We start from the raw sequence: 19,508 nt of genomic DNA, 5'->3' as shown, positions 1-19,508 counted from the left end.
CAAAACAAACAACAAGACAACATTAAAAACAAAACAAAACAAAAAAACCCCAAAAAAACAGAAAACAAAAAAGACCTCTCCATCTTAGAAAAAATGTTTTGCTTTTGTGGAACACTAAGAGGCAGCTTCCTCACTCCATTGTATGCATCTTTTGACAGTTTCAGAAACAGGGAGAGCAATCCTGTCCCACCTGAGACTTTTAACGGAGCTCATGGGCTTTAGATTCCATCCATCTTTCTCAGCAAAGGCACGGTTTGTGTTATTGGTTTGCCCTGAGGACAAGCCCTGCCCAGAGCAAGGCCTTGAGCCAGCACCCACATCTTCAAGAGACAGCACCGGAAAATTAACACTGGTTTCATTGCCCTTCCCTGGGCGATGCCTCCATCTTCTTTTCTCGAGACATTTTCTTTCACTACTTTCCTTCCTCGCAGACAAACGACCCGAGCCACACGAAGATTATATGTAAGTGGGGGTAAGTACACAAATGTAGTAGCTTATTGCTTGAAATAGCCCGATTGTGATTGACCACAGAGAAGTATGCGTCCCAGTAGACAGGTCCGGGGCAGTGTGCCAGGCTCCCTCCCTGCCTCTTTAGGCCTCTGTTTCCCTCCTATCACCACTCTTCCTACCCTGCCCTCTTGCTTCCATCCCGGAGCCAGTCCCTTCTCGCGGTCCTTGCGGACCTGCCCCTCCCCCCCCCCCCCCCCCCCGGCTTTTCCCGGGAATACAGGACACTGCCACAGCAGCGTCCACTTCCAGTGCAGACCGAGACTCCTCCCTTCTTCTGCATGTCCCTCCCTACCGGGTCAGCTCCAGGACGTCTGCCTTCTGCTGACTTGCTCTTCACCATTTGACAAGGTAGGTGCTGGTCGCTGGGGACAGACAAACCTGCAGGACCTTGCCCATGGCTTTGCAGGAAAGCAAAGAGCTTTTGCTGGTGCAGATGTGAGGCGCTTCCAGGATCATTTTCCAAAATGAGCTGCCATATATACTGTCCTGGCAAAAATGGCAAGGACCACAGCCAGCCCTAGGTGCCCACCCTTGACTTCTGAGGATATTTTTCTGTAGGTATTCAGATGTTTGTTTTTAAAACAGCTGAGAGTTTGTAGTCAAACTCACGTCCCTGAGAAGAACCCTTCTTCCCTGCCCTTAAATACTATTTTTAGGCTGGGCATTTTGATTGTATTGTTTTGTTGTTGTTGTTGTTGTTGTTATTGTTTTGTGAACATGGAACCATGAACAAACTGAGCATATTTGCATTAAACTCAGTACCCACGTCTGGCAACAGTTCTTCTGGGTAGATAGAAGCAAAGACAGGCTGTCATATAAGAATATGACATCCTAGATGGTGGGTGGATCTTGCCAAGACAGTGTGGTTTTACACTCCATGGCACTGGGGCTGGCCCAGGTCCTAAAGAGACTGGCCGATGCAGTTTATATCCACTTGCTGACAGAAAAGGCCACCTGTTGTCCCCAGAGTCAGTTTAAAACAAGGTAGTCAGAATGGAGCCCTGGGCACACACACACCACGGGACAGCTGCTGGGCCTGCAACAGAGAGAACAGACCAAAAGCATGGCAGTGATTGGCATGGTTAAAGAGGTCTCTATGTGCTGCTAAGGTCTAGCTTTCTATCTAACCCTGTCCAAACCATGGACCTTCTGCAGACTGTGCACATGGTCAGGAAAACTAAGTACTTGGGAGAGGGAACCGCAGAGTCACTCAAGGCTAGGAGTTGGCTCTGCCTTCCTCAGGGCAGGACACAAAATCAGGTGCAGTGAAGTTTCTACAACCTTTAACCTGGCAGACCGCCAGCCCCTCCCTCCTTAAACACCAGCTTTCTACAGGATCAAACTTGCCCTTGTACTCTGAGCCCATGACTGTGACTCCTTTTTGCAGGTACTTCCTGCTGCAATCTTGTTTGTGCACTCTGAGCTTGTTAAGGCTCTCTCTCTCTCTCTCTCTCTCTCTCTCTCTCTATATATATATATATATATATATATATATATATATATATATATATATATATTTCTTTTGGACAAGTTCATTGTGTGATCTGACTTCTGAGCTACACCAATCCTCAGAGCTTTAAATCAGGAAATCTGTACTCTGAGACGTGGTTTCTTGCTGTGTCTGACTTCCAGGGGGCGGGGAAAGTGATCGAGTTCTGCTCCTAAAAGACAGCCTTCCACAAAAGGTGAACATTCATCCCGGTGTAAACAGCCGAGGGGTTATGGTAGTCACGACAGAAGGGACGGATGTCCTAGCAGACTCGAGAAAGATGTCACAAAGAGCAGACTTAGATCCAGCAAGGGAAGACCCCAGGAAGGTGTCTATGACACCTATGACAAAGGAGACATGGAAAACCCTTGGAGGGGATGAGGGAGCCCTTGGAGGGGATGAGGGAGCCCTTGGTGGAGGTGAGGTGGCCCTTGGAGGAGGTGAGGTGGCCCTTGGAGGAGGTGAGGTGGCCCTTGGAGGAGGTGAGGGGGCCCTTGAAATTTGCCCATCACACCTACAACAGGAATGTAGGTTGTGCTCAAGCTCCTTGTGTACCCAAGGGCAACCCTGAACTTATGCCTTTTACCTCCTCAGTGATCAGATTACAGGTCCATGCCACCATGCTGTATTTGAGGTCTGGCGATTGAATCCAGGGCTTCATGCATGCCAGATGAGCACTCTCTCCACCAACTGAATGACCCCAGCCCACTCTGTCCTTTGCTTTGTCATTTATAGAGAGATTTGCCTGTGGGAGGCAGGCTGGTAGGGGCAACAAATGCTCTACTACAGGAAAAAGCCTGTGACTGACAAATTTGCAGTGTCTCCCATGAACAATTATGGGGGAATCTAGTACTTTCTGCCAATAGCCATTGTGGTTCTGGTCAGAGACATTATCATCAGGATGTTGTTCTTAGGGCAATGGTCCCACAACAAGTTCCCTGACTTTAGGAGGCTCTGCCAGTGGGGATTATGGACTTGCTCTAAGGGTGTGTGTGGCCTCAAACACACAGTTAATGAGCCTGCCCCAAGTCAAGAGGAACAGGAACCCTGCCACTCCCATGAAGGACCTGATAACTGTGCAGAAGAAACCACGCTTCCTCGCAGAGTGCTCTCCCTCTGTGGCTCACTCCCTGGCTCTATCCCATGGATCTGAATTTTGCAATTCTTTGTAGGTCACGGGTTATTGGTTAAGATGGGAGATTTCCAAATAGTGTCCTCCTGTCTGTTATAATCAATCTCCTTCTTGCTTCCATTGAGAAGAAACTTTGTATCCGTGTGAACTTCGTCTGTCCGTCTGTCTCACCTTCTTGAGGGCTCATGCTCCAGTCAGTTACAGCATCTCCCCCCTTTCTCTCCTGTCACCCCAGGTGTGAACGTACCATGGACTATGGACATATCAGAGTACAGAATGTTCTTCCACAAGGCGGCTTTCTAGAAAGAACGGCATAAACTATTCTAAGTGAAAATACCCGAAAGCAAGGGCATGAAGGGATATATCCTGGCGAGTCCATGTTATCTCTGTAGGAATGGCAAAGGCCTGGGAGGAATATGGTAGACTTTTTTTCACATGACTAAAGATGTATCTATCACAGAGGCCCTTTGTCATTGTACTTTATTTGCTTAAGCTAACTATAAATGTCACCTTGTGTTTTGTTGGCTTTGGTAATACTGAGAGTTGCTTTGTGCTGCACTTGAGCTTGGAGGCCTGAAGTCCCATGGTTGGTTTGTCCCCATTCAGATCATTTGATCCTTGAGACTTAGCTTTAGGGGCCACCGGGCTCATTGATCATTTTTCATCTGTGCGGGAGTGAGGTTCCTTGCTTTATCCTGAAGCTTGTCTTTTAGAAAAATGTGTCATGGGGAAAAGCAAGAATCCTGAAGGCAGACCCAGAAAAGGTGGGCTGCCGAAGGTCAAGCGTGTGTTCCCGAGTCTTAGCCTGAACCCCCACAGGCCAGTCTGTGGGTAGGCATTGCCTACCCAGTCTAGAGCCCACTTGGCTCCTGCCTCACAGGCTGGACTCAGCAGTTGAGACCGTGGGGAAGAGCTGGGCAGGACTCCAGGCTTCCACACGTGGCGTTCTTGGGCCTATGTTGGCTCTACCCCATTCCGTGGGAGAAAAAACTTGGCTCTCCTGGATGTAAAAATTCCTTCTGTAATTGGAGCTCAAGTCAGAAGAGCCTGTTGCCAGCAGCTTTGGGGAGCGTAGACTCCCTTGGGTCTTCCCAGCAGAGTCCAGGTAAGAGAATAGCTCACGGAACCAGTTCGTTCTTTTCTTTTTTTTCTTCTTTTGTTTTGAGATAGGTTGCTCACGGTCTCTCACCCAGGCTGGCTTCCAAGTCAACTTGTAATCCCTGTCCTAGTTCACTTTCTATGGCTATGATAAAACACCAGGACCAGAAGCTAGTTGGAGAGCAGAGGGTTTATTTGACTTACACTTTCACATCACAGCAGATCACTGAGGGAAGTCAGGACAGGAACTAACTCATCAGGTCAGAACCTGAAAGCAGGATCTGAAGCAGAAGTTGTGGAGTCTGTTCTGCCTGTTCTGCTTGCCTTCTCTGCCTGCCTGCTTGCTTGCTTACTTTTTTCTTTTTTCTTTTTGGAAGATTCACTTTCCTCCTCTGCCCAGAGCAGTGTACAGGTAGCCTTCGCCTGACTCCAGTTCTTACAGAGGCTACCTCAAGTCTGCCCACTTCGGCGAATGCACAGGGCAGAGCAGACTGGTCCTCCTCAGGAGGTCTTTCTAAGACATTTTCATAGGAACATGGGGGTCAAGGGGAAACATTAGACCCAACAATGGGAATCCAAGCCTTAGAGGAAAGGAGGAACACCAGAGGTCTTGGGGGGCCTGAGCCCAGGCCCTTTGCTTCTGTGGAAGGCTAAAGCAGAGAAAGGCTCAGAAGCAGACTGCAGACGCCCATGAGAGGAAGACTAGCTTTCCCTTAACCCCCAGAATCCCTATGGTTCTAGAGTTTCTATTGCTGCAACAAAACACCATGACAAAAATCATGGAGGAACCTGGAGGTAGAGCTGATGCAAAGGCCATGGAGGGATGCCGCTTATGGGCTTACTTCCCTGGCTTGCTTTCTTATTGAACCTAGGACCACTGGCCCAGGGCTGACAGCACCCACAATGCACAATGAGCTGGGTCCTTACCCAGTGATTACCAATTAGAAAATGCCTTACATCTGGCTTTCATGTCCTCTCTGATGATTTTAGCTTCTGTTGTTGACTCAAACCCAGCCATCACACCTGCCCAGAGATGGTCCTCCCACACCCCCAATCAGTCAAGATAATGTCCCACAGACGGCCTCCAGGCCAATCTGATAGAGGCATTTTCTCAACTGAAGTTCCCTCTTCTCAAACATCGTTGGCTTTTATCAAGTTGATGAAAAGCCCGAACGAGCATATCTGGTATCGGCCTGCAGAAAGCTGATATAACAGGCATACATCCTATGTCTGGCCTTGGAATCTCTTCTCAGCACAGTGTAGCAATGGGCATGGGTCTTGATGCTGGTTTCTTGTGACGTGTTTAACTGGTAATCATTCTGTAAGTAGCTCAGAAAAACCCAGAAAAGTACTTGTCTTGTTTGGCTGAATAACTTCTTAATTTCTTTTCTCTTAGAACTTCCACTAGCCGGGCAGTGGTGGCGCACGCCTTTAATCCCAGCACTTGGGAGGCAGAGGCAGGTGGATTTCTGAGTTCGAGGCTAGCCTGGTCTACAGAGTGAGTTCCAGAACAGCCAGGGCTACACAGAGAAACCCTGTCTTGAAAAAAAAAACCAAACAAACAAACCAAAAAACAGAACAACAACAACAAAAAAACCCTTCCACTTCCCCTCTGTAAATTTGAAACACTAACAATATTCAGTAGAAAACATTCACCACTCACCTTATCAGCCCAACATATAGCCCAGAGATTGGAACCTGTGGGTCAAGACCCAGTGGGGCCTGCAGATTAGATATCCTGCATATCAGTATTTATATTACAATTTATAATAACATTAGCAAAATTACAGTTATGAAGTCACAATGAAATAATTTTATGGTTGGGGGCCCACAACATGAGGACCTATATTAAAGGGTTGCAGCATTAGGAAGGTTGAGAACCACTGACATAGAGCCTAATATTGATGTATATCCTTCCCCCGTTTTGAGACAGGGTCTCACTATGTAGCTCTGCTTGCCCTACAGCTCACTATATAGACCAGGCTGGTCTCACAGTCACAGGACTCCTCCTGCCTTTGCTTCCTGAGTGCTGAGATTAAGGCATTTGCCATCACACCTCACTTACCTTGTTATGCTATATACAAATTGAAAGTTTTTAGAGCCAGACCTGGGGGTGCATGTCTGCAGTCCTAGCAGTTGGGAATCACAGACAGGAAAGACAGAGAAGTTCAAGGCCATCCTTGATTACAGAGTGAATGTAAGGCCATCGTGGGCTGAGATGTTCTTGCACACACACACACAAGAAAGAAAGATTTCAGGGAAACACAATATAAACCCATCGAGGGCCATCTTAGTCTCCCCCCGGCACTACTATATTTATTCTCTGGAGTTCTGGAAGCAAGAAGTCCGACATCGATAAAGCTACCTTCCCTTTGAAACGTGTAGAAAAAAAATCCTTCCATGTCTCTCAGCTCCTTGTGACTTCCAGTGGTCCAGTCTCTTCATGTGGTCTCTCCAGAATGTCTATATGCAAGTACAGATAACCCTATTCTTGTGAGGAGACCACCCATTGGGGAGGGCTGACCCCACTTGGTGTGATGCATCTGCTAGGACCGTAGTTTTAATTAAGGTCACATTTAGAGACTAAAAAAATTCACAACTGAGCCCAGTGTGATGGTGCACATCTCTAATCCCAGCACTGGGGAGGCACAGACAGGCAGATCCCTGAGTTTGAGGCCAGCCTGGTCTAAGGGGAGTAACCCTTTCTAAAAAAAGGGAAAACAGCAAACATTTTTTGATGTGTAGTTACATTGTATCCAATTGTTGTTACCATGCGGGTCATTGAGAACCTGTTTCTTCACTAATGTGTGATAGTGACAAACATTTTCTTTTTGATGTGTAGTTACATTGTATCCAATTGTTGTTACCATGAGTGCCACTGGGAACCTTGCTTCTTCACTAATGTGCGGTAGTGTGCATGGATCTCTGACTTTCTACAAGACACACATCTCTTTTTTTATGGAGCCTTTAAAATCTTTATCAGACAACCATCTTACTATGTAGCCCAGGCTGGCCTCCAACTCAAGATATCTGCTCGATTGTGCCTCCTGAGTACTGGGATTAAAGGTGTGTGCTACTACACCCTTTGCCTTTCAATCTTGTTATTCATTCTGATTTTTTGAGTCCCAAACATCTGGTCACTTCATTTGTACAGATGTCCTCAGTCTATGAAAGACAAGACTCTGTCATATAGCATCTCTCTCTCTCTCTCTCTCTCTCTCTCTCTCCCTCCCTCTCTCTCTCTCTCTCTCTCTCTCTCTCTCTCTCTCTCTCTGTGCTTATGTGCACTGCATGTGTGTTGATGTTTTAAGTATCAGAGAGAGGGCTTCAGATCCCCTGGAACTGGAGTTACAGACCACGTAATGTAAGTGCTGAGAACTGAACCCAGGTCCTCCGCAAGAACAGTGAGAGCTCTTAACTGCCGACTCATCTCTCCAACCCTGACATTTTTGTTTTTTTTCCTTAACAGTTGGCTAAAGTAAATTGAAATTTACTAATCTTTTTCTTGAGGTTATGACTTTGGAGTCTCGTTTAAGAAACCCCATGGTAGTTTAGTGTTAAAGGAAAAGTATTCTCCTGCATGTGCACAGAACAGACTAATTCTGCATTCTCTACTTGGATTTGGAGGCTTGGGAGATGACCTCTGTTGTGCTGGGAGAGGCTCTGTGTGACTTGTTTTCTCACCTGGGCCTCTCTGTGTGGCTTCTGTTGCTCCTTCCTTGGGCAGTCTGTCCTTCCCACGTGGGTCAACTGGTCATCTGTCATGTCTTGCTAGCCTCTAGGATAACCTCACAGTACCCTGCTGTGCCTTTCTGCCCACCTGACACCTGTTCCTGACTCTAGTATCCTGCTGGAAACACAAGGCCTGGGGATGTAGGACAGCTTCCCTCCTGCTTTTAGCTTCTCCCTGATTCTTAGTTCTTAGTTCTAATAACAAAAACAAAAAAAAAAGAAAAACCTCTGGTCCCTCACAGTCTTTCTTGGGACACAGTCCCTGACTGTGTGGTGTTTTTGTTTGTTTTCTGAGACAGGGTTTCTCCGTGTAACAGCCCTGTCTGTCCTGGAACTTGAACCGTAGACCAGGCTGGCCTTAAACTCACAGAGATCCACATGCTTCTGCCTCTTGGACACCATGTCTGGCTCTCCCCTGTGTTTTTTACCCCTGCTTGGTTCCAAAGAATTTCACCACTAATTTCAGATGTTTTACATTATTTTTTTTTATTTTATGTTTTTTATCTCTTTGTGCATGTGTATGTCTGTATGCGGTACATGTGCATGTGTGTATACATGCATGGAGAGGCCAGAAGACAACTTTGGGTAACATTCTTCAGGTGCTGGACATCTTTTAAATATTTTTTAAAAATTTCTTTTTGTCTTCCTCCCCCACTGCTCTCTTCTGCTCCCCTCTGTACCCTCTGCTTTATTCCTGTGTTCTCTCTCTCTCTCTCCCTCCCTGTGTGTATGTGTGTGTGTGTGTGTGTGTGTGTGTGGCGCGTGTTACACATTGACTGTATATGAACCTGGTTTAGAACTCTTCCAGGAGTCAGAGTTTAATGCCTTTAGTTTCTTCTTCTTGTTCATCTCTTTGAAGGATTTGTGAGATCTGAATGTACATATACTTCCAAAGTAACTACACAGAACCAACCATATTTCTGAAAGCAGAGCTATCAGGAGATGGGGGTCTGTGGGGAGGGAAAAGTCACAAGGGCCACTATGAGCATCCAGAGAACTGTCTGTCTGATCCTTTCCGTGTGAGGGCACAGGGAGGAGGTGACATCGGTGGGTCAGGAAGAGTTCCTGCTGCAGACTGCAGTCGCTCTGCCGCTTTGATCACGGGCTTCTCTGTCCACAGTCTTCAGGGTGCTTTTGAGTTGTCTTTTGTTGCAGCAGCCAGCGTAAGTGGACTCACAGGAGGTCTGCTCTGTTTCCTCTTGAGGCTGAGCTCATTTTCCCTCCGTCCTCCTGAATACACACAGTGTAGACTGGAGAGTTCCCTGCAGCCCATTCTGCCGACTTACTGGCCTTTAAACATACTGTTTCCATGGTAACTGATTTGCAAAGCTTCTGAGTTTTTATGATGACCTTGTCATATTTAGCTAGTTAGTTTTGAGACAGCGTCTCTCTCACACACAGTCCAAGCTGGCCTCGGATTTGCGATGTAGCTGATGATAACCTTGAACTTCTCATCTTCCTGCCTCTGCCTCCCAAATGCTGGTCAGGGCCTGTCTTGTTTCAGGCTATCTGTCTTTTATTCAAGGTTCACACAATCTCCAAGTATCAAGGGAATGTTATTTAAACAAAGCAAAGCAACAGAACAGGTCAGATCCACCATCAAGGGTGACAGCAGGGCATAGGGCTGAAAGGGGCCCTAAAGGTCCTGGTTATGGCTTGGGCCTTCTGTTTGTGGAGTTTGAGAAGAGGGAGAGTTTGGTTAATAGGGGGACGATTGGGGTGGTTTTCATTTTGTTTTGGAAACAGAGTCTTACTGTTACTCTTGCTGTTCTGGAGCTACGTAGATCAGGCTGGGCTCAAACTTGCAGAGATCTGCCTGCTCTGCCTCCCAAATGATGGAATTGGGCAACTATACCCATGTTTTTGTTGTTGTTGTTTTTGTTTCTCTATTAAGCTATATGATCTTTTTTTTTTATTGGGCAAGTCCCTCCCCATAATGCACTTGATTTTAGCACATTATGCTCAGTTATGAATAGGCACAAGATGGCAAATAGAGGATTCTTTCTAAGTTCATTTAGAAGATACAGTTTACCTTACTGCAATCGCCCCCACAAACCAGTTGAAACCAGATCATCCCCTCCTACTGTAACTCAACTGGAGCATGATGGACTAGAACCTTAGTGTGATGATTGTTAAGGAAAGGAAAAACGTATTCCATTGTTCTGAGGAGTTGCATATATAGCCTGATGCCAGGGGAAGCCCTGGTGTTAACAGGGTTGCTATGGACATTGTTCAGAGAGGGTATGTATGCATAGTATGTACAGGTAAGGTTTCCAGGCTGCTGGGTATGTTATTAGAAGAGACGTGTGTGCATAGCCCAACCCAAGTGGAGTCCTAAGTAGCTAAACTATTCCCTATGCTTGCCTGACTTCATTGGTTTTACAGGTGTGCACTACCATACCTGGTTTATGAAGTCCCAGGGATCTAATTCCAGGCTTTATGCACACTAGTGAGCTGCTCTAGCAACTGAGCTACATTTCCAGTTTGATCCACATTAGCCATCACACCACTGAGTTTATTTATAGTTTATTTAGTATAGATTATCCTTAGATCTGAATCACTCAGCGTGTGATGAATATTCCATTCCCTCCATAGCCCTGACGTCAAGACCCCAATGGCTAACGAAGCTAACCCTTGCCCATGTGACATTGGTCACAAACTAGAGTATGGTGGCATGGGCCAGGAAGTTCAGGTTGAGCACATCAAGGCATATGTCACCCGGTCCCCTGTGGATGCAGGCAAAGCCGTGATTGTCGTCCAGGATATATTTGGCTGGCAGCTGCCCAACACCAGGTATATGGCTGACATGATTGCCGGAAATGGATACACGTAAGTTCTGCTCTTTGCTTAAATGCATGTCGATTTCTGTGGTCCATTTGGTCTGCTTCAGAAAGGCAAAACCAAAACCCAGCACAGCTTGAGTTACATTATCGTTTACATTACCTATTTTGTTATCTCGATGATTCGTGGTGGGACGTGGGAACTGTCCTTTGAAATTTAACTCTAACCTTGTACAGCCAATTCTTCCCAACAGAATCCCAGGACATCAGGTTCCCAGGGTACCCAGCCCTACAGAGAGTGGGACAGTTCCCTGGGGAAGCCTCCAAATATACCTATCATAGCCAACATGGACAGGGACCCTCCCCTTCTAGTGGCCCTGGGAGGGATGGATAGTACCGTCCCCATATTGCAGATTGGGAAGTCAAGGCATGGAGACAGAGGTTCTCAGTTGCTCTGGGTGAACCATAAGCAGCTGCTTGTCGTAGGAGTGTCCTTAGGTACAGCAAGGATATATAACACAGGCAGGAAGATAACTAGACCTTCTGGGGCTCTGGCCTGTTCATGGTTCTCATTTACTTACCCCCAAGTCATCTGAGGCTGGACAGTCTACACTTCTGTCGGTCTGGTCAAGAATGTGAGCCCTGGGACGGGAGAGATGGCTCAGTGGTTACAAGTACTTGACGACTTGGCAGAAAACCCAGGTTTGGTTCAGACAACACACATGGCAGCTCACAGCTATCTGTAACTAGGTACAGGGGATCTGACACCATCTTCTGGCCTCTGCAGGTACCAGGTATGTACGTAGTACACACTCTGTATGCAGACAAACACTCATAAAAATAGATACTTTTTTTTTTTAAGTGTGAGAGATAAAAAAGTGGTCAGTTACTTGTCAAGTTTTCTCTACAGTACAAGGTACTGAGACCTCAACCTGGCCTGTCAGGCTCGGGCCTTGGTGCTCTGCCTCCCTGTGCAGCAGAGGGGCTTGTCTTGAGAGGACAGAGGTAGGACTGCACACTGGAGTTCATTCATGTTGTTCTTCTAAAAGCCAAGTCAAGATGGATGGAGCTAGGGCCACAGTCTCCCAAAGTAACGAGCTACCTGTGGCTGTGTTTTAAGGGACCCTCTGCTGCACTGCCAAGGCTCAGCTTGCTTGAGAGTAAGTAAAGTTACTAGGATTAGTGATGCCCGTGATTTCCAGACTGAGTTGCCCATTGCTGGGTGAGCTATCATTTGATCTTTTACATGATGTGTGTGTATACAATGACATATACATGTGCGTATGATTGAAGGTTCATGTTCACCGTTGTGAGCATTTAGAGGTTAGAGGACAACCTCAGGCATTAGCCTTCACTTGTTTACTCTTCCCATAGCCTGTTCTAGAACCTGCTGTGGACCTTACTCTTGGGGCAGGAAACCGTTTGCCAGCCTGGGCAGACACTGGACCGTATTACTCAATCACAGTGACGAGCGAGCCCTCATATTCCTCAGGGGTGCCCTTTGGCCAAAGCCAGTGTCTAAGACCAAGAGAGTCCTGGGCTGGCTGAGAAGACCAACTAAGACCATTGAGGCAGGACCTTTGACAGGACACACCCTTTGCCCATAGGTCTAGTTTTCCCTCCTGCACTGGAGTCACTCTTAAGAAGTGTCCCTGCTGATGGCCCTCTCACTTGCTAGAGCAGGGTCACTCCAGAACTGCTGGAAGCTATGTACTTGCAGTTGTGGAATCTGAGGCAATGTGGCCTGCAGCAGATGACCTCTGTCGCAACAAAGGATGGCCTTCGTGGCCAAGGCTTTCCCTTCCCTCTGCCTAGAATTGGCAACTCAACATGGTATCTAATAAACCAGGACACTGAGTCCAGGTGACTCAAAGGTTGATTCACGCCCATATTTTACAGAACTATTATCCCAGACTTCTTTGTGGGTCAAGAGCCATGGGACCCAGCTGGTGACTGGTCCACTTTCCCTGAGTGGTTGAAATCAAGAAATGCCAGAAAAGTCAATCGGTAAGTTTCCAAGAGGCTTGGTTTTGTACTGGATGTAGCCCAGGGAGGGAACAGACAAGCTGAGCTCCCTCCTTCCCTCTCTCCCTCTCCCTCCCCCTCATGACTTCACTTGGCTCTAGATGAAGTCCTTCCAACAGCATGATGGGAAAGAGTTTTGGTCCAGCACACTATAGGATGGAGACTGACACGTGCTCTTTGCCACACTGCCCCAGCAAGCACAGCTGCTCACTTCCTTAGAAGTGTTGAATTCAAAGTCCTGCATCTACCTAAGTCCTTGGTTGCAAGTGATAGAACATCTATCCCAAGTGGATCAGCAGTTAAAAGAGCTATTGATTTATAGAACCAAAGAAAGTAGTTTCGGATCAAGTGGGAAGTGGCCTAGCTCTCATCTGTCCATCACAGCTCCACCCTACTTCCTGTATGCTGGCTTCATCCTCAGGAAAGCCCCCACCTCAGAGGCAGCCCATTGGTCCATAGCCTCTCTCCCAGCAACCTGGAGAGCACCATCCCACACTCCCGTTGGCTCTGTAGTCCATCCTGAAAACTCATCATTCTGATGAGGAGATTGCTCTTCTCTGATTGGTCAGGTATAAGCTGCAGATATTTAGTTTACCCCAAATTCTACATTCTACCATGAACTTGTTGCTATTGTTGTTGTTGTTTTATAGTAACAGAACAAAGACAGATTCAAAATCAAGACACTTTCCAAAGACATTGGTGGAAAGATTAATTGGGTGATTGCAGCAGAGTAATCTCAACTATGAGACCCAGATGCGATCTGATAGCAGTCTTAGATCTTTGATTGGTGGAGTACATAATTTTGTTGAGTTGATACATTCCAAAGTTTTTTTTTTTTCTTTTATCTACTTATCAGGGTGATAGGTTTGACTTTATCTGCTAATTACAGGAGTTCAAGCCAACACACAGGGGCAAAGAATGGCTCACTAATGGGCTAAAGATAGCTCAAGATAAACTGTGATCGGGCTCCAGACCTGCAACATCCCAGACTCCTTACAGCCACTGAGTTTTAAGCAGTCAGTGAGCCTTGACGTTGCAGCTCCTTTCTAGGAATTCTGGTTCTCACCACCAGAGAAATCACAAACATCAAATACTATTCACTGAGACATTCCAGTTACCAGCAACCCGGAGGGTCCGCCCTAGCAGCTCTGTCTGCAAGGCCTTTCTCTTTCTGTTCTAGGGAGGTTGATGCTGTCTTGAGGTATCTGAGACAACAGTGTCATGCCCAGAAGATTGGCATTGTGGGCTTCTGCTGGGGGGGTGTTGTGGTGCACCAAGTGATGACGACATACCCGGACATCAGGGCGGGGGTGTCTGTCTATGGTAAGTGCCCAGCACATTTTACTCAGGGAAAGCAGGGGAAGGCTGAGTGACAGGCTTCTCCCACGCTGCAATACAAAACCCGATGGCGTGCGGTAAACCAGCTTAGCATGGTTTTCAGAATCTAAAAATAGAGCTGGGGAGATAGCTCTGTCAGTATAGCTCTTGTCTTGCAAGTGTGAGATGCTGAATTTGGTCCCCAAAACTCATGCTAAGGGAGAAAGGGACAGGTGATATTCTGGGCTTTACTGGTCACTTTGCCTAGCCTACTTGATAAGTTCTAGATCCTGTCTCAAAAATCTAGGTGGAAAGACTCCCTAGGAACATGTCCAAGGTTGTCATCTGACCTCTGATGTGTATGTGCACCCGTTCACAAGCAAGTCTGTGCATACTCATGTGCGCTCATACACACACACACACATGTACGCAAACCACAAACAGCAACTTTAACTTTCTTTTTAATTAGCAGATTTTTGTTTTTGTTTTCGAGACAGGACTTCTCTGTGTAGTCTTGGCTGTCCTGGAACTCACTCTGCAGAGCAGGCTGGCCTCGGACTCAGAAACCTACCTGCCTCTGCCTCCCGAGTGCTGGAATTAAAGGCGTGTACCACCACTGCCTGACAGCAGATTTTTAAAAAATCTGGTATGGGCATGCATGTCTATGCCCATGTGTGTGCCCTGGTGCTTACAGAGGCCAGAAGAGGTTGTCAGATCCCCTCTATGCTTATGGTTGTGAGTCGCGATGTGGGTGCTGGGAATTGAATATGGGTCCTCTGGAAGAGGAGCCAGTGCTCTTACCTGCCGAGCCATCTCTTCAGCCCCAACATTTACATTTTAGCCAACAGGAAACAAAGTTGTTTTAACTATGAGATAAGAACCCTTTATCGGTTGACAGAAACAGCACACTGAATGTACAATTCAAGAGCATCCAGACTAAAATATGCCAAAAACATATTTTAGTGCTCTTTCAAAGTTACACATTCACAAGCTGTTTCTATCTGGTGCTTGAACTCCTGGACATGGTATTTCATCTTCTATTAGCACTAAGGAAAAAAAAATTTTTTTTCTTACACAAAAGGAAATAAAGTGAGGCATGTTACTTGTGACGCCAGTACTTGGGAGGCTGAAGCAGAATTGAAAACTTTGGGTGAGCATGGGCTACATAGTGAGAGCTAGTCTCACACAACAAAACAAATGCAATAAATCACTAGTACGAGGCCAGCCAATTGTCGGGCCAATGGTGTCTATGGGTAAATTAAAAGGTGGTCCTGGATGCATGCCTTTCTAGCGCCACCTGCTGGCTGCTGCTGTGCATGTGAGTGGCAGGTTACGGCAGGAATGAATGTCCAGACCTATTATCTGGCTTTGTCAAGAGGAGCCCTGATATCCTTTCTATGGCTCACTGTCTTCTGGAGAGGAGTCACGGGGGGAGAGACACTGTGTGTTACTTAGCTCTGCTCTCACCGTGGCAGGAAGCAGGGAAAAAGTTGTTTTTCCTTTCATCTTTTAAAATCATTGATCATGTGTATGTGTGCATAATGTGTGACTGCACACAACAATGCCTGTGTGGAAGCCAGAGAACAACTTGATGTGGGTTCTGGGATCAATCTCAGGTTCCTAGGCTTGTGGGGCAAGTGAGCCATCTCACTAGCCCTTTCCTGCCCATTCTCCCAACAGAACATGGACTTGGCTTTTTCCAACCAAAGGCAACAGTGGGCTGCCCTAAGCCTGGCAGAGCAATGCTTTGCACAAATTAACCTTTAGGATGTTCAGACAAGGATGAGCAATAAAACATATACAATAACCTGTAGAGTCGACACTGTCTCTTTGGGGTCCTGTTTGAATAATAACTTGGTCCAATGGTTGTTCTTCTTATAAAACTGTCTAAAAATTAAAAAAAAAAAAAAAAAAAAGAAAGAAAGAAAAGGCGGGGCGTGGTGGCACACACCTGTAATCCCAGTACTTGGGAGGCAGAGTTAAGTGGATTTCTGAGTTCCAGGCCAGACTGGTCTACAGAGTGAGTTCCAGGACAGCCAGAACTGCACAGAGAAACCCTGTCTCAAAAAACCAAAAAACAAAACAAAACAAAAACAACAACAACCCCCAAACAGAAAACAAAAAAAAAAACTGTCTAGTTTACTGAACATGTGGGGTCTGTGTAGAAAGTTCTAGAGTGGTGGTTTGAAAAATGACCTGGGGGCTGGTGAGATGGCTCAGTGGGTAAGAGCACCCGACTGCTCTTCCGAAGGTCCAGAGTTCAAATCCCAGCAACCACATGGTGGCTCACAACCACCCGCAACGAGATCTGGCGCCCTCTTCTGGAATGTCTGAAGACAGCTACAGTGTACTTACATATAATAAATAAATAAATCTTAAAAAAAAAAAAAAAAAAAAGAAAAAAAGAAAAATGACCTGATGTATAAAGCTATCTCAGGAGAGAGCAGCATTGTTTATTGGCCTGGTTCCTGTTGAACAGGATGCAGAGTAAAAAGATCTGGCTAAATCGGTTGCACTTTCTCAGAATCTCATAGACTAGGCTTCTGTGGGCTTGCTAAAAATAATACACACACATCTGGGGAGATGGCTAGGGCAGTGAAATGTTGGCCACATGTCCATGGAGACCTGCATTCAGATCCCTAGCATCTGCATAAAAGTCTGTTAGGCGTGTGTGTGTGTGTGTGTCAGGTTTTGCACTTATGTCACCCCAGGACTGGGCAGGTGGAGACAGATGGGTTCCTTAGATTCCCTGGCCAGCCAGTGTGCAGAAATCCCTGAGCTCTAGGCTCAATGAGATCCTATGGTGAAAACGAAGAGTGACTTTAAGACACCTGGCCTCCACACTCACAGACACAGGTGCACTAGACCCCATGTGGGCATGCACACCACTTCCACCCCTAACACATGGAAGCAGTCTCTAACCACATGGTCTACTTTGCAAAACCACACTGAATCCAGGCAGCTTTCTGCAGAAGTCAATGTCCCTTAACTCTTTCTAGGTATCATCAGAGATTCTGAAGATGTTTATAATTTGAAGAACCCAACGTTGTTTATTTTTGCAGAAAATGACGCTGTGATTCCACTTGAGCAGGTGAGTAGGCAGCCCTTCATTTGCATATCTAATTACATACCAGGACATTTTTAGAGAAAGTTTTTGTTGTTTTTTTGAGACAGGGTTTCTCTGTGTATCCCTGGCTGTCCTGGAACTCACTCTGTAGACCAGGCTGGCCTCGAACTCAAGAAATCTGCCTGCCTCTGCCTTCCAAGTGCTGGGATTACAGGCGTGCACCACCACTGCCCAGCCAAGAAAGCTTTTAAGAACTAGTTTATTAGTTTTCCAATGATGAACATTTACTGATGGAACTTAAGCCCCGAATGGATCTGTTCAGAATGACAGTTGAAAGATGTGTTCCTGATACAGCCTGTTCACTGTGAATGGTTTCCATGGTAATCCACCAGTTACCATAGCCTGAGATGGATTTATTAAGCAGGAAGTTGGTTAGGAAAAAGTCTAAGTTAAAAGTGGCCATTTGTCAGTAAGTCTTAACTAAGATCTCAATACAAATAATTTGCAATAGTTGCAAACTTAAAATCACTTGGTTTGCTTTACTATGGGCAATAGTAACACACAGCAGGCCAAGTTTGAATTTGGATCTTTTTCTGGACTAGTCACCCATGTGTATGGTCTCCAGTTGATAGCTGGGGCAAAGTGCATCTCCCCAGTAGCCCCATAGTCACTAGGGAAATGAGCAATGGTTTCAACGGGCTGTGCTTGGCTAAGCTAGGATGGTAGTAGGGCAGCTACATTGAAAGCCTACCCCAAGCCGGGCGTGGTGGCGCACGCCTTTAATCCCAGCACTCGGGAGGCAGAGGCAGGTGGATTTCTGAGTTCGAGGCCAGCCTGGTCTACAGAGTGCCAGGACAGCCAGGGCTACACAGAGAAACCCTGTCTCAAAAAAAAAAAAAAAAAAAAAAAAAAAAGCCTACCCCAGCCCTGTGCTGCTGAGGATGGAAGCTTCAAGCATGCAAGAATGTGCTTTTCTCAGACAAGGATCTCATTATGAAGACCATGCTGGCCTCAGAGATCTGCCTTCCAACTGCAGGTGTTAAAAATGTACACCACCACGACTTGTACAACTCTGACCTACAGTCGATGTTGGGTCTCGGCTCCAGTGTAAATGCAAGAGCTTCTAGGACTGGAGGAGCCATTACGCTGCTCTGCAACTCCTCAAAATGGCCAGGAACTGTTAGACAACTCAATGGCTGTGGAGCCTGTTCACTGTCAACTATTGCAATAGGACTCCTTCTCAGTGCAGTGGTGGACACCATCCACCAGCACTTGGAGGGAAAATAGGAAGCCAGCCCAGTTTACATATTGAGTAAATTCTAGACACCTAGGGCTTTGTAGAGACCAACCCCCCCCCCCAAAGGACTGAAAGATGCTACTGAAGGGTTAAGGTCACATTACCCTCACATTTTTATATATCAACCCCCTCCCTTATTAGGTTTCTACACTGACCCAGAAGCTTAAAGAACACTGCATAGTTAATTACCAAGTTAAAACATTTTCTGGGCAAACTCATGGCTTTGTGCATCGGAAGAGAGAAGACTGCTCCCCTGCTGACAAGCCCTACATTGAGGAGGCAAGGAGGAACCTAATTGAATGGCTGAACAAGTATGTCTAACAGCACCCAAGCACAAGGCAGCTGTTGCCCAAATTTGCCTGAATTAACCATCTCTTAATATCCATGATAGCATGACTATTAGGGGAACCCGGGGCAATTCAGGGACCAGCTAGATTCTCAGATATGGCCTTACATTGGCAATTCGTGTTAAAATGTACAAAACCAGGAAGAGCAGCTGTCACTATGTATATTCAACCTCCCCTAATGAGCAGTGTTGACATTCAACCTAATAAAGTGATTTTTAAAACTTGTGAATGTGTAGCTTCACTTTTAAACACTTGTATGCGCCTACATGCCTTTGTGGAGGTGAGAGTTTAACTTGTGGCAACCTTTCCACCACACGGGTCTGAGGAATCACGGGTTACGGGGGCTTGGTGGCACCCTCCACCCTGGAGAACAGAAAATTTAAGATTACCATCCTGCTGTGTCCATCAAATTGGTGGAGGGGGAGCAGACTGCACTGCAAGGAAGGGCCTCCAGACTTAATCAGAAGTTCTACTTCTCACAGGATCCACCGAGATAGGTAATTGCTAGGCTGCATGGGCTGTGACCTCCAAGGAAGCCTCAAATTATGACATCCAGCCAAAAAGGTACGTATGCTTCAATTGCTCTCTGAGCATATGCCCAAAGCACAGAACTGTCCAAGCCAGTTCTGACTGGCACCTGAGCTAACTGGCCATTGTCCAGCAACTTGGGAGGAACAAGAGGATTCAGTCACTAGCACTGGTTCCATCAGCCAA

At 46.4% G+C, this 19,508-nt stretch overlaps 1 protein-coding gene across 4 annotated transcripts; it reads left to right on the top strand.

Annotated features, from left to right (window-relative positions):
* The first annotated feature begins 300 nt into the window (after window positions 1-300).
* Cmbl (carboxymethylenebutenolidase homolog) lies at window positions 301-19,019 on the top strand. Of its 4 annotated transcripts, XM_021183140.3 has the most exons (7): window positions 697-858; window positions 3,367-4,236; window positions 10,557-10,790; window positions 12,641-12,748; window positions 13,947-14,089; window positions 17,083-17,174; window positions 18,589-19,019. In XM_021183140.3, exons 3-7 carry the CDS (start codon window positions 10,576-10,578, stop codon window positions 18,766-18,768), a joined length of 738 nt encoding a protein of 245 aa, XP_021038799.1. In that variant the 5' UTR covers window positions 697-858; window positions 3,367-4,236; window positions 10,557-10,575; the 3' UTR covers window positions 18,769-19,019. The 4 variants fall into 4 exon arrangements, with proteins under 4 accessions (XP_029325390.1, XP_021038800.1, XP_021038799.1 ...); XM_029469530.2 differs by lacking the exons at window positions 697-858; window positions 3,367-4,236 and adding an exon at window positions 301-462; XM_021183141.3 differs by lacking the exons at window positions 697-858; window positions 3,367-4,236 and adding an exon at window positions 339-472.
* The last annotated feature ends 489 nt before the right edge of the window (window positions 19,020-19,508 follow it).

The sequence above is a fragment of the Mus caroli genome, unplaced genomic scaffold, assembly GCF_978045245.1.
Source record: "Mus caroli unplaced genomic scaffold, Mus_caroli_1 scaffold_16, whole genome shotgun sequence".
Taxonomy (NCBI): Eukaryota; Metazoa; Chordata; class Mammalia; order Rodentia; family Muridae; genus Mus; species Mus caroli.
Note: the sequence above shows the minus strand (reverse complement) of the source record. Positions and strands in the feature narration are given on the sequence as shown.